This window comes from Anoplophora glabripennis, unplaced genomic scaffold, assembly GCF_000390285.2.
Source record: "Anoplophora glabripennis isolate ALB-LARVAE unplaced genomic scaffold, Agla_2.0 scaffold379, whole genome shotgun sequence".
NCBI lineage: Eukaryota > Metazoa > Arthropoda > Insecta > Coleoptera > Cerambycidae > Anoplophora > Anoplophora glabripennis.
This window is the reverse complement of record NW_019416487.1, coordinates 302,100-315,891: the sequence shown is the minus strand read 5'-3', so window position 1 is coordinate 315,891 and position 13,792 is coordinate 302,100. Positions and strand designations below refer to the sequence as shown.

The 13,792-nt window shown below is 33.1% G+C and overlaps 2 protein-coding genes across 6 annotated transcripts in view; both read left to right on the top strand.

The window, feature by feature from the left end:
• The first annotated feature begins 356 nt into the window (after nt 1-356).
• LOC108906192 (protein 60A-like) lies at nt 357-9,827 on the top strand. The gene is made up of 6 exons (XM_018709397.2): nt 357-856; nt 3,015-3,201; nt 5,592-5,746; nt 8,554-8,733; nt 8,786-8,859; nt 9,368-9,827. Exons 1-6 carry the CDS (start codon nt 478-480, stop codon nt 9,626-9,628), a joined length of 1,236 nt encoding a protein of 411 aa, XP_018564913.1. The 5' UTR covers nt 357-477; the 3' UTR covers nt 9,629-9,827.
• Nucleotides 9,828-10,082: 255 nt separating this feature from the next.
• Nucleotides 10,083-13,792, top strand: part of LOC108906198 (patronin) — a 122,984-nt gene continuing 119,274 nt past the window's right edge. For all 5 annotated transcript variants that reach the window (XM_023454705.1, XM_023454702.1, XM_023454706.1 and 2 more), the window contains exon 1: nt 10,083-10,454. In XM_023454705.1, coding sequence (XP_023310473.1) covers nt 10,317-10,454 — 138 coding nt within the window. In that variant the 5' untranslated portion in view covers nt 10,083-10,316. The remainder of the gene's footprint in view (nt 10,455-13,792) is intronic.

The following is a 13,792-nucleotide window of genomic DNA, read 5'->3' as shown; positions in this document are numbered from 1 at the left end:
ATAAATCCAATTATTTATGACGTTTGAAATGAAATTTTCCGCAGATTTCAAAAATACAATTGCAGGAAGTTTTATGAAGAACAATGAACAAAAACCGACTGAAGGTGTGCTAACAGACATTTTAAATCCCTCTTTAAAAAAACAACTGTGACCTGTTGACATCCCCCCTCCGCAAGCCACATTTTTAAATTCCGGTAGATACCCGCCTAAAAGCGCCAAAAATACGAAATGTCTTACGTCGAATTCCTTATAAATACCTCTAACTTGGGCTACCTCTTACCTAACCTTAGGTAAACAGGGAAGGTGGGGGCCGCATACCCGTTTCCATCTACCAACCTGTTCAAATACCTGCCCGCAAGCCGAGAGAATGTAGCGAGGTCCGTCCCGTCGCGTCCACAATTTTACACGAAACATAGCGGCGTTGGCGTTGCCAATTAACTCGTCAACACTAACAAACAAACGACTAACAGTACAAATATGCCTTCTGTGATAACCGCGGTGTTGTGTGCGGCTCTGCTGAAAGTTTGCGTGGTTTCTTCCACTCCCAAGGCGGCTATCTACATCGACAATGGATACGATCAGACGGCCATAGACCGACTCATGACCCAGGCCGAGAAGAAGGAGATGGAGCTGGAGATCCTGAACCTGTTGGGACTGCCGAACAGGCCCAGGAAGATCATCAGGAGCCCGCTGAAGAAGTCCGCGCCTAGGTTCCTCCTGGATATATACAGGAGCCTCATGGAGGACGAGAACGACGAGAATAACAGGGCGAAGCGCAGCGCGGATCTGAGTTTTAGCGGCGAAGAACAGCAACAGATCGATCAGAGCGACGTTATTATGACTTTTGAGAGCATAGGTAAGTTCGGCAGCAATTAGATTTTTCTTGTTTAGCGGCGGCGTATTTTTTTATAATAGACAGTTCTGTAAATCTCTGAACTGTTAATCTTCCATTCCATTATGCGCATTAAAAAATAATAGGTTTAATATGAAATAAGAAATTCTTTAAAATATGTTAGAAATTGCACAACCTTTTTAAATATTGTCAATTTTAAAACATTTTCGTCGCAAAGATAAACTGATTACAATACCTACGTACTAGTCCTGTATTATTCCTCTTTTGCTACCAGTTTTGACCTGAATGTTCTTGATTTGTTGCATAAATCTCTCTATTTTAGGCCTGTTTGTTTTTGTTTAGGTTAGCACGTGAAACTGCGTCGATTTAGATATTCTATGGAAATTCCAATATTCATTTTATGCATACCAATATCGATTTAATTCATTTGACTTGCTATGCTACTTAGAAATTCAAATTTATAACTAAATTTATGACTAATTATAAAAATAATATGCTAGTACTTCCTGCTACAAAGTGACCCATTAAAATATGTTTTTTGTAATAATTATATTTTCATTGATATTTATTTCCTGCTATTAAGATATTTCGATGGAAAACAAAATGTAGACGTGTATAAAAAGTCCCGCCGAATAAGAGTATGCGAAAAAATATATAGCCGAGAAGAATAAGGTTCTTTGAAAAAACAATATATCCTGTGTTATTCGGCAGAAAATTATTAGCTATAGTCATCAGTACTTATTTTTGACTAATCTATATTTTTGCTTTATTTCAAATGTATTAAACTAGTTCAAAGTTTTGATTGCAGTGGGTAGAATTTTATGATTTTGTCATTTTAAAAGCGAATTAATTGAAGAAAGAAATATTAATTAATATTATTTTATAGGTAGGATCTATTTCAAAAATTTTTAATTAAAGCTTCGGAACTTAAAATATTTAAAACTCCAAATTTTCGGGAAAAATATTACATACTTAAATTATTAATTATTATTAAATACTTAAAAAATTATTAGTATACATTTTATTACGCTTTATGACTGGTAAGATATGACGAATGATAAATATAATATCAAAAAAAGTTATTCGAAAAAAGTGACGCTAAGTTGGCAAATTGTAAATAAGTGGCAAATTTAATTAATTCATTTTATGTTGTAGGCAATTAAATTACCTACAATTTAAGGTATCTAAAGTCGTATTTCAACAATTTGTTAACTGTAAAATAAAACTTGAACGCGGAAATATCGTAAAAATAAGCTTTATTTAATGCAAAAGGAGCGAATTCCCGAGCGGCTTTTGCCTGACAATTTGTTTATAACGCTGTTTTGCACAACCTACTTTGTTAGTTAGGGCAACTTAAATTCAACTTTTTGAAATGTTCTTTATCGATACGTTTCTTTGGATTAATTATAACCTCTATGTACGATATTAACTTATAAAATTAACGTTTATTTATTAAACAATTAGTCGCAAAAAACAATTAATTAACAAATAATTGGAGCAGCTATGTTACGGTCATTTGAATCTGCGTTTGGCACACATGTTGGTCATTGAATTGACCGTCTTTTCCATAAATTTCATCAACATCCATCGTTTTTTGCAATAATAATGGGCAATTTTCGAAAACTGATTTTTTATCCACCTAATAAATTTATTTTCCAGTTAAATCTATATCTTTTTCATAAAATATATATGTATAAGAAAGTGACAGACATAGAATTAACTGACATTTAAATTTATCCGACAGTTGAAAAAAAACCGACCTAAATTGTAGATAATTTAATTGCCTATAATATAAAATGACAAATTTTCCAATAGGCCGTCTAGATTTTCGTGGACAGTAAAAAAAAAGTGAAAAAAACACGTAAATTTGCTACTTATTTGCAATTTTCCAACTTAGCGTCACTTCTTTCGAGTTACTTTTTTGATATTAACTAATAATTTTTTGAAGGTTTTACGTTTTATGGTCTAATTCGACTGGAGTAAAACTCAGGAATAGAACTTGCCAATTTATTAATGTGCCCTTTCCTCCCTTTACAGACTTGTGATTTTTTAAATTAATTTGTAAACATAAGTAAGGCTTATAGTTTAAAATTAAATGTCAGTGGGAATGTTAAGTGACACACTCTGTATGTTATTCAAAAGAATCGTATGCGTTTTTCAGGCCACCACGTGAGTAGTGTAAGACACGAGAGAGGGAAAAGACTATGGTTCAACACGTCGGAAATGCCGGTAGCTGAGGATATTGTCGGTGCGGAATTGAAGATCTTCAAAAACGCGGACGAATCTGCAAAAAGTCCAGACGCCAGGTACACCGTGACGGTGTATCAGTTGATAAATACCGACAACGGGTAAGTGCATACTTAGTAGGTAGTAGAAGGACTAAAAAAATTGCCTAGACGTTTTATAAAAGGCGGCAAGGTTATCGTATCTTCTTTGATTTTGCATTATTTTACAATTTCGCTATATAGGACAGTCATTTTACGTATTCCAACGAAGTAAACAATTATACCCAGCCACGGAATATAGGAAAATAATTCGTGAAGTACTTATACAGCTAGATATGTCTTTACAAAATTATATTTAAAAAAGTAATAGATAGATAAGTTTATATTAATCCACTCAAGGTATTTATTGCGCCAGCCACAACGGCTACGAGACATAGCCTTGGCGTAGCTAGGATTCTTACCAGAAGTGGAAAAAAAAACAGACATTAAAATCTAAACAGTTTTCCGCAATCAGCGACTTATTGGCATAAAATTTCAAAAAGTACTTTTTGCTTTGACTGGATAGAAAATGCGTAATAATATTGTGCAGCATGCAGCAACAACCCACTGAACATTTTTCAGTTTCTGACATGTTCCAGAAACGTTTCCATTTTTCTTGAAACGTTTCATAAAAAATCCATGCAACGTTCTGGTAACGTTCTAGAAGCCCAAGATGTTCCCCCCAAAATACGTTTCCAATGAAACGTTTCAAAAAATTGGTTTCAGTAACATTCTTTTTATGTTCCATTTATGCCCTCGATATTTTTGTTTTACGTTTCGGTATATTTTCAGAAATGTTTGAGTAACATAATAATTTTATTACCATATTGTTCTCATAATGCTCTCAACTTTAGATCATTTTCATTTCAAAAGCGTTTTTGAAATAGTATAAATAGTGCGAGTATTTTTTTAAATATCTCTAATACTCCTTTGTGATATTTTTATTTGTATTGTGAATGACTTAATTCGAACTAAAAAAAGTTACCTTGTATATTAAAAAAAATAAATATGCTCTTCTAGTTTGGTGATGCGGCAACTTTTACTAAGAATTTCTTTTTTTTTTGAGAAGCCACTGAAAAAAGTTTCTAATATGGATTATGAATTTTGCCATTCATCGTACAGATAAAAATATCACAAAACAATATCAGAAGCATTAAAAAAAAGCTACACATTTTATATAGTTCAAATATGCTTCAGAAATGGAAATTTTCTAATGTTGAGACCTTCATGAATATGGTAACAATGACGAACTGATAATTAGAAAAAGTTAGTTATGATTATGAATCTTAAAATGGTAGGTACATGAAAAACAAATAACATTACTGAAAAATAATATAAAGTTATAATTTCTTCTACGCATGGTCAATATTACATATATCCTTTTAATAATAATAAATTATACAGCAGAAATAAGAATACAAAATTATATAAAGTAAATATCTGTAGGTATACCTAAACTCTTTTATTTAAGCATGCCTATACACATAAACAAATATAAACATTTGTACAAAATATAAAATAAATGACGTCTATTTCACTTAATTCATCCATATTTCAAATAGTTCTCACTGACTAAGTAGTTGCTCTTCAAATTATATCGAAACGTATACCTAGTTCCATGTTCCATTTTCTTAGTTCTTGTCCCTTGTCCTCTTGTCTATAATAGGTAGTGGGTATAAATAACTATGTTTAGGTAGATGTGACGCAAAATTGGAAATCTCTTTACACATATCGTTTTAAACATTTTGCATCAATATTCATTATTTTATATGCACTTACAATTACCACAACTGCACACACTACAAATTATCACATAAAATAGCGTCAAAGTAAAGATGAATAACAACGAAACCAAGCAAACTGACAAACCGCAAACCTAACCTAACATAATACGAATTGAAACGACACACGGGAAACAAATAAACTCGGGCTGTTACGCGCAGTCTACGCAAGTCACGAACATACATTTTTTCTAGACTTGTGTTATAAATATGCTACCATATTTTTTTTTCTAATTATGTCTTTATATAACAAAGGCAAATGAACTAACGCTTGAGAAGGATTGGGGATTGAGAGCAAAATTTAACTAATGCCGAATGTTCCATAAGATAAGCAAAAATAGCAAAGGGTTGTTCGTCTGTTATGTTTCCGAGATCGAAAGGGAATGTTTCGAGTAATGTTTCAAACTCTCTTCAATTGTAACGTTTCGGCTATGTTTCACTAATTAATAAGTTTTCAAGTGCTACATCTGTAATGAAACAGAAACGTTTCTAGTTAATGTTTCAAATGTTTAGTAAAACATCTCATTTGCAACGTTTCATTTACGTTTCGTGTTTAGTGGGAATGGCCGTGCCCCCCTGGCTACGCCCATGGACATAGCCAATTAAATTTTTTTTACATCTGCTTCCAAACCGAAGTTACTTCTACCACATATCAGCGACTTCTGATTGAGAGACAAATATTATTTTTTATAGTGAACGCGAGTTAGAGTACGTATCGGCCCTCAACACGTCGGCGGCTTTCTCGGGGTGGCTAGGCCTCAACCTCACCGCGTGCCTCGCTACTTGGGTGGCATTTCCGGACTCCAACAAGGGCCTCTACCTGTCGGTCCATCCCGTCGACAGGCCTGGTATGTATTGATTTCAGATCTATTATAATTAGCTGTTGCAAGAACCGGACATTACAATGTGATTTTGAAAATAGTGATAAATGTATGTGTTTTTCCAAAAATACTGTAGGGTTATACAGGATGATTCAGAAAAAAATTCTGGATGTACAGGGGACTCTAACAAATACAATTTTGTAAAGAAAAAAATCAAAAACGGCAATTCGAAAATTATTTTAAAATACACTTCTGCACGGCACTGGAAACTGGTCCACTGTAAAACCTGACCTGGCGCAATGCGACTGTCACGGCGACAGTGATAAAAACGGGCGGGTGAAATAATTTCGCAAGGAAAAGAATAAATATAATTTTATAGCGCCTATTTTATATCAGCAAACTCAACTGATTTTGTTCAAATTTATTTGTGGTTTTAAATAATAAAATAATTTGACATACCCGATGTTACAACAACAATTGTCAACGTGTCAACACATTTGGGTCCGTTTTACTCAGTTTCTATGAACTAACACAAATGCTGTCTTATTTCACCATAACACAAATGCTTCACCATAATAAAAATGTTTTCTTGCTTCACCATAAACTAAAACGATATCCATCAACTCCAAGTTGTTATACACGCAAGCCATTTTTGACACTAAAAAACTATTGTAAACATCGGATTTCAGTGTTCTGAGTCACTGAGGCCACGTGGCTCTCCACGCGTATTACGAATGACGCTAGAGACTACAGTTGTCCAGCTATATAATGGTTGAAAGCACTACAACTTTAATAATTTTTTTCTCGGAAACTATAAGGATTTTACCCCAAAATTTTTTTTACAATATTGACTCCATTTCTCATGCCACATTTATTCCCAAATTTTTTTTGGATAAGTTGTGAATCACCCTGTATAAGTTCACAGGTTAAAAAAAAAAGAAAAAATGTTATTCTTTATTATTTTCCCTTATTTTCCCGACTAAGACAATCTGGGTAGAAATTAATTGAATAAAAAAGCAGTGCGGTCCTGTGTTAAATAATATTTTTTCGCGTTTTTGCGTGAAGGTTTCAATTTTAAATAACGAAACTTGATATTTTTTAAAAACAAAAAGAAAGTATAAGTAGTCGGAATAGGACAAGAAAATAAGGGTCTTGTTTTTGTTTGACTAAAGTTTATTTATATTAAAGTTAGTCACAAAAATACGCATTTTGCCAAAAAATAAAAGACTGTTTCAGGTTTCCGAGCCACCTCTATATTTTTGGTAAAAAACACTCATTCAAACACTCCCCCATGTCAAATTTCATTGAAATATCCTTAAAAATGAAATTAAAAAATTTTCTTTGAAGGGCCTTAATTTTATAAAGAACCAAATTGTACCTGAGGTAACTTGATCTAAATTGATTTATTCTCATCTCAGAAAGTTACCACTAGGTTCGGAACACCCTGTATATTTATTTGTTTTCGGTGAGTTGGTTAAAAATTAAAAACAGTAGATTTATCTACACCTTACACTACACTACAAGTATTACAAATTCTTGGGTACGACGTTAAATCTCACTCACCCTGTATAATCAGTTAAAAAATATTATCATATCGTTTATGCGAGCAGCATAACTAATAGTCCCATCTTCATTTATCAATTAAACGATTCTATTTCTAGACACAAGCATTTATTAATTGCTTAATAACAATAAAATGTTAATTTAACTCTGTTGTTTACAGTGTAACACTTCTTGGAAACGTACAATTGAAAAAATAATGAGTTTTTGTCCTTTGAAATAATGCTATACAGGGTGATTCACATAAAACTCACTAACTTGATATTGAAATAAATTTTTTAATTCTTTTTAAAGATCTCGAGTAGAAATTTTAAGCAAGTTGTCCACCTATAAGTAGATAAAAAAAAAATTTAGTAATTTCATAATGAGGCACCACATGGTTAAAATTAAAAATACTCAAAACTTGTACTAATTTCGAAGTCTTAGAAATGATTTGAATTGAAATTCCAAATAATAAGGCCCTTTAAAAGAAGAAGAAGAAGATTTAAAACAGAATTTTTGTACTAACCCACAGTGGTCTATGTTCCTACTATTATAAACAGTATATACAGGGTGATCCAGTTAAAACTTCCAACTTGGAAAGTATCAGAATTAAAAAAAAAAAACAAAAAAAAACTGAGACACGTCGATTTTCTTTTTAAGGAGAATAGCGTAAGTTTTGGTGTTTTGGAAGACATTCCTTAGGCACCATGGCACCCTATGTTGAGTGATACACTTCATTTTAAAGCTTTTCCAATTCTGCTTAAACCGGCATACAACTTTTTAAATTTTGGTTTGGTTTGGATATGACAATAAAATTATCACTTAAAGAATAAGACAAAATATCAATGAATGAAAGAATGTTATTTTATTAAGTGTTTAAATTGGTTTCCCTCCGCTACCATACAATAATAAAATCTTTGCTCCACTTTCGAACAAACATTTCGAAGCATTTCTGGCGTTATCTGATGACATATTTCAAAAGCTATTAAATTTCAAAAATATATTTGTAGGATACAATTAAAATTCGTTTAAAAACAACTTTCCACTGTTTTATGTGAAAGAAAAATTTCATTTCAGTTCAGTACCATTTACAGTTTGTTTTGGAATAATTTTACTTGAATTTTTAATCAGCATCATCTGGGAGCTCTATCAACTAGCTTATACAGTTGTTTTCATCACAAAAAATCATCAGGCCGGACAATCTTTTGTGAATTTGTGAAAAAGAGATATAAGAAACTTTAGAATTTATTTATCTACCTAATTTTATTTATTGTTGTGGCAATGCGTTTTAGGTCACGAAATTAGGCCCGAAGACATAGGACTCGTAACGGTTAAAGCTCAGGACGAGATCCAACCGTTCATGGTAGCTTTCCTGAAGGCATCAAATCATGTGAAAGCTAGGGCAACCAGGGACACCAAAACCAGGATCAAGAAGTCGACACCTTTGCCGAACATAGCGAATGAATATAAGAGTAAGTTTTTCAACCGTACTGGTAAAATGTTAATTAATGTTGTTATTTTTAGGCAATGATCCGGAGGGAAGAAGAAGCTGCCGGATACAGACGTTGTACATCAGTTTTAAGGATTTACAGTGGCAGGTTAGTAATCGGAAAAATCTGATGTTTTCTTACTGCCACAAATGCCTACTGACACAAATCATTACTTTATACCTACTGGTGTAGGTCTCTCTGTGAGATATAACCTACAAAATATGTTATATCTTAAATGTCAGTGCTGTCCAATGCCTATTTACATAAAACTTTACTTTATACCTACTGATGTAGGTCTCTCTGTGAGATATAACCTACAAAATATGTTATATCTTAAATGTCATTGCTATCCAATGCCTACTAACACAAAACATTACTTTGTACCTACTGGCGTAGATTTAATTACTACTCGTCAGTATCAACTAATACTGAGGACAAATAAAGTCCCAATTTGTTACAATGTCTTGAAAAAAATTCTAGTAATATTTTTATATTTACACAAAAATGAATCAGCCATTTTTTTTCCAATGATTGTCATTTTTATTTTCCCCTGATGATGGCATAGTATATATTTGCAAATTTATATATTATTTAGAATGCTTACTATTCTTTTTAGGATTGGATTATAGCCCCCGACGGTTATGCCGCCTACTATTGCGCAGGAGAGTGCAACTTCCCACTCAACGCGCACATGAATGCGACCAACCACGCAATCGTACAGACTTTGGTCCATTTGATGAACCCCTGGAGGTATCCCAAGCCCTGTTGCGCTCCTACCAAGCTAAATCCGATTTCGGTCCTGTTCTTTTTGGACGATCAAAACGTTATCCTGAAAAAATACAAGAAAATGGTGGTTAAGAGCTGTGGGTGCCATTGAATAAAGTATAATTCTAAGTCGTTTTTATACCAGTGACGAGCTTTAGACGGTTATTTTTTTTAATCTGTTGTAGGTAATAATACTTTCGTTCGAGGGTTGAAATGTGTCATTTTTTATTATTAAACTCGTGTGTCCATTGTATATATGTCAATTTTATGTATAAATATGTATTTGTCAATAATAAGAATAAAATGTTGTGATATAAGAAATATGTCTTTTTTTTAATTCATTTATTAGGTGCTAAATGCAAATAATATGCTTAAACTCCCAGTTCATTTAATATGTATATATTTTTGAATTCAAAATATTCCATAAAAGTGCACTAATTATGTCGAGCAGTGTATGTGCCGATTTTAAAAACCCCGCCCTTATTCGAATCAAGAGCGCTGTGGTCGTTTTCGATTTGTAAGTTCGTCAATGTACCGCGAACGGCGCCAGTAGCGTTTGGTAGTTTTCATTATGACTAGACATCGTAAGTGTTTGTTAAATTTAGTGAAATAACGAAAAAATAATTGTAACAAAAGATAATATGAGTGATAATAGTTCGTAGTTAACCACAAATTCTAATTTAGTTGATAATTTAAGTTTCGTAGCGGCTCAAAAGTCCAGAACTCGACAAGTTTATGCGTAGGCTGGGCAATGATATTATCTAGGGGTAAAGTAATATTTTTGTGCAAATTTAACGTGAATGTGGAGTGCAATATCGAGGATTTTCACGAAAAACTCTAGTAGCAATAACGCGCAAAGTGGCGAGGATACGCCGAGAGAAATGGACCGCGGAGAACGAAGGAAACTCGACATGGATGATACGTTCGTTACCAGACAGGTAAGCTGATTAATTGCCCTTACTAATCATCATACTATGTCGGTTTGCACTGCGAAGGGTTCCCAATATAAAAAAAGCCTCGACCTAGCCGAGAATGGCCCTTCTTCGCGTCAGCGCTGGAATTTCGTCGATCAGCTGTTGTCTGCTGAATTTCCAGCGGTCTTTTATTTTGGCAGTGCGACTTTCCACCTAAATAGTAACAAGTGGCTGTATTACGTCGACGACACTACGCCCTGGTTATAAAAAACCTGAGAGAAATGCGGCAAATGTGCTCTAGATCGGAATTTGGGTTAAATAACCTAATTTGCACTTTGTAATTAACCATCCATTGAAAAAGTTGTTGCTTGGCAGTCTGGGCTGGTGCCACCAGATCATTTCCGTTGGTTCTTCCAAGCTCGCGATGAATTCTAAACGAATAATTCTACCTTTTCATTGATATCATCTTTGATTCCTCCAGCAGGTATCGTCAGGCGTATTTACCTACGCCCAGAATGTGATGCTGTGGATGTTTTCAGTGCTGTCGCCTACTCGAATTATTCATTTGACATAATGTCTATTTATACTATTAATTTTATTTTCATTTTGTCTATTATCCTCTCGCACCTCGCACGCCGCAGTTGGTGGAAATTGACCGTTTCCTTGTAGGTACAACTTAACCTAAAACCGTACTTTGAACGGGATTTGGATTTTTTTACCAAATTAGGTAATTAAGAACAGTACAAATCACAAAATCGTTCGTGTTACCCACATTTTACCTTGTAATTGCAAATACTCGGTTTTGGCGTTTTGACCGAGGTTTTGGTAATATTTTTGTAGGTCACAGCCAAGGCAATGAGGTTTTTATTTGTTTTAATTTATCTGCCAACATTCAAACGACTCCAATCATTTTTAGATTCAGAAATTTACTTTTCATAAGTGTCATGGTTTTGACACAAGTTTGAAGTTCCTGTCATAAGAAGTATATTTGTTTGCTTTTGTCTTTTCTAATTTACTTAAATGATTTCATATTTTAATCGTTACCGAGACTAGTACAAATAATAATATTTCGTGTTCTACAGAAACAAAATTTAGATATTTAAGTAACTATCTATCTAAAAAAAATTAATTCGTAAAACGTCAGGTGAACGAACTACTTGAATATTTACCTCAATACTATTCCTATAAGTACCATACGGATGCCATTTGTAGCAGAATTACTATTAGGTACTTTAAATGATTTTTTTCTTATTTTTAACTGTTATAGGTACTTGCAAAAACGTATCATTTCTATATTTATTTATTTATGACATATTTTGGTGAACGAATGACTTAAGTACTATTTTATTTACCTCTGTAGGTACAAATTATGACACACGTCATCTTCATGAATAGAATACATTTAAAGTACTTTAAATTTTTACATTATTTATACCGAATATTTGTTAAAATGTTTTTACTCTTATTAATACAAAAAACAAACGTAAATGATTGTGACTAGTTTGAGGAGTGCCGGCAACAAATGTACACTGCAATTTGGTAAATATTTGTAAAATTTCGACATATCTCTGACAAATTTAGAAATAAAAATTGCCACATTTGATGTAGATAAACGAATACACGTATTTTTCGGCCACATAACCTGCTCAGTGACCAAAAACGATCACCGACTGAAAAATTAAAATCGGATCCAGAAATATTGCACAATAATGCACCAAAAAATTAAAATTGCAATTATGCCAAAAATAATGGTCCGACAGCGCCTGCTTTTTGCACACTTAAAGTACATATAATTCACTACTTTTGTGCACAGGGTCAGCTTTACAACTTAAAAAATTACGAATTTGAAAAAAAAACTTTACATTTTCCGGGTTTTCTTCGTTTCCATTTATCCCATCGGATCGATCGACCTCTTGTTTTATTCGCATTTCGATTCTCTACAAATTACCTCTTTATAACATTCAGATTGCTTCGTTAGTTTAGGTTTTATAAGCAAAAAACTAAAAAAATGCGTTTTTTTTGCATAAAAATGTTTATAAAAAATTAATTAATGTTGATTTACCTATTACATATATACCATTAATAATTATTGTTTGTTACCGAGGAACACACGTGACAGCGATGCACAGGTATCTAGATAGATAACGGGATAATAAATGTCTAACAGGTGACTGTCATTACGTAAACAAGTGAGCGTCAGTCGTTAGTTAACTTTAAATATTAAGTAAGGCGTCGTGCGAGATTTGAAATTGTGATTTTCCAATCATTGTCGGGGCCCACTCACTTCTCCATCTTTGGTCGTAGGAATGGGGACAGGGAGAAATGAAGTTTTATCGGTTGTCGGGTTTCGTTGTTATGGGATTACTTACGTAGAGGCTACCCACACTCTTATACCCAGACCCGTATTAAAAAACAAATTTGCGAAATTTTCGTTCAGTTCAATAATGATAAAATATGTAAATTTAATCTCATAGTTTTACTGGAGTTCGGGATGTAATAAAATTCCTAATAAAACTTTGCAACCATCGAAGTTTTCAAGTACGGTCCAGTTGGAAGAAAGTCGAATATATTTACATTTCATGGCGTTATAAAGACACAAAACTTTCCTTTTTTTTAGTGCTTCGTATAAAATCTGACCCGTCTTGAGAAAGGCCATGTAAAACTTATGATCTTAAGCGATGATTTATAGAATACAATGGTGCGCTTATATTTGCTTATATTTTGACGGGATGAGTAACACAATTATTAATTATAGGATTTCACAATGAAAAGTTGTTTGACAGGGTGGTTCCTGCGAAAGATCCGTTGACACCTCTTCGCTACAGCGTTGCCAGATTTACTAATTGTAATGTTCATCTACTAATCTGTTGAAGTAAGAAATATGTCTAATGATTTGAGAGAGTTCAACTATTATTGATATATTAAATAAACGTAGATATTTATATTTAACGTGAAATACACTTATTCTACATAAAAAACGCTTCGCTAAATACTACTTTTAAATTTTACTATAAAATACCAGATATTCTCTCGTAGAAGACCGAACTTTACATCATATTATAATTTTAATTTCATGCGTATCATTTGCGGCTTAATTTTGTTGGTATTTTATGTCGTTTTGGATTATTACATATACAGGGTGTTTCTAAAATAGGGTTCCAAACTTCTGCTGCGTTTATAACTCATTAAAATAAGCCAAAAAGTTCCTATTAACATGTGCCTTAAAACGCACCCTTAGGAAGTTATATGCCCTTAAAAGGGCTCAAACAAAACTGTTTTTTTTCTGTTATTGACAAAACGGTCGCAAATAAATAGAAAAAAATTTATGGGTCTTACATAACTTTTTACGTTAAATAACATGG

What these genes read in the sequence shown, in the direction of transcription:
- LOC108906192 (XM_018709397.2), top strand. Translation starts at nt 478, where the DNA reads ATGCCTTCTGTGATAACCGCGGTGTTGTGTGCGGCTCTGCTGAAAGTT. An exon ending in CATAGCGAATGAATATAAGA is followed by an intron (nt 8,734 to 8,785) that starts GTAAGTTTTTCA and finishes TGTTATTTTTAG; the next exon opens with GCAATGATCCGGAGGGAAGA. An exon ending in TTAAGGATTTACAGTGGCAG is followed by an intron (nt 8,860 to 9,367) that starts GTTAGTAATCGG and finishes TATTCTTTTTAG; the next exon opens with GATTGGATTATAGCCCCCGA.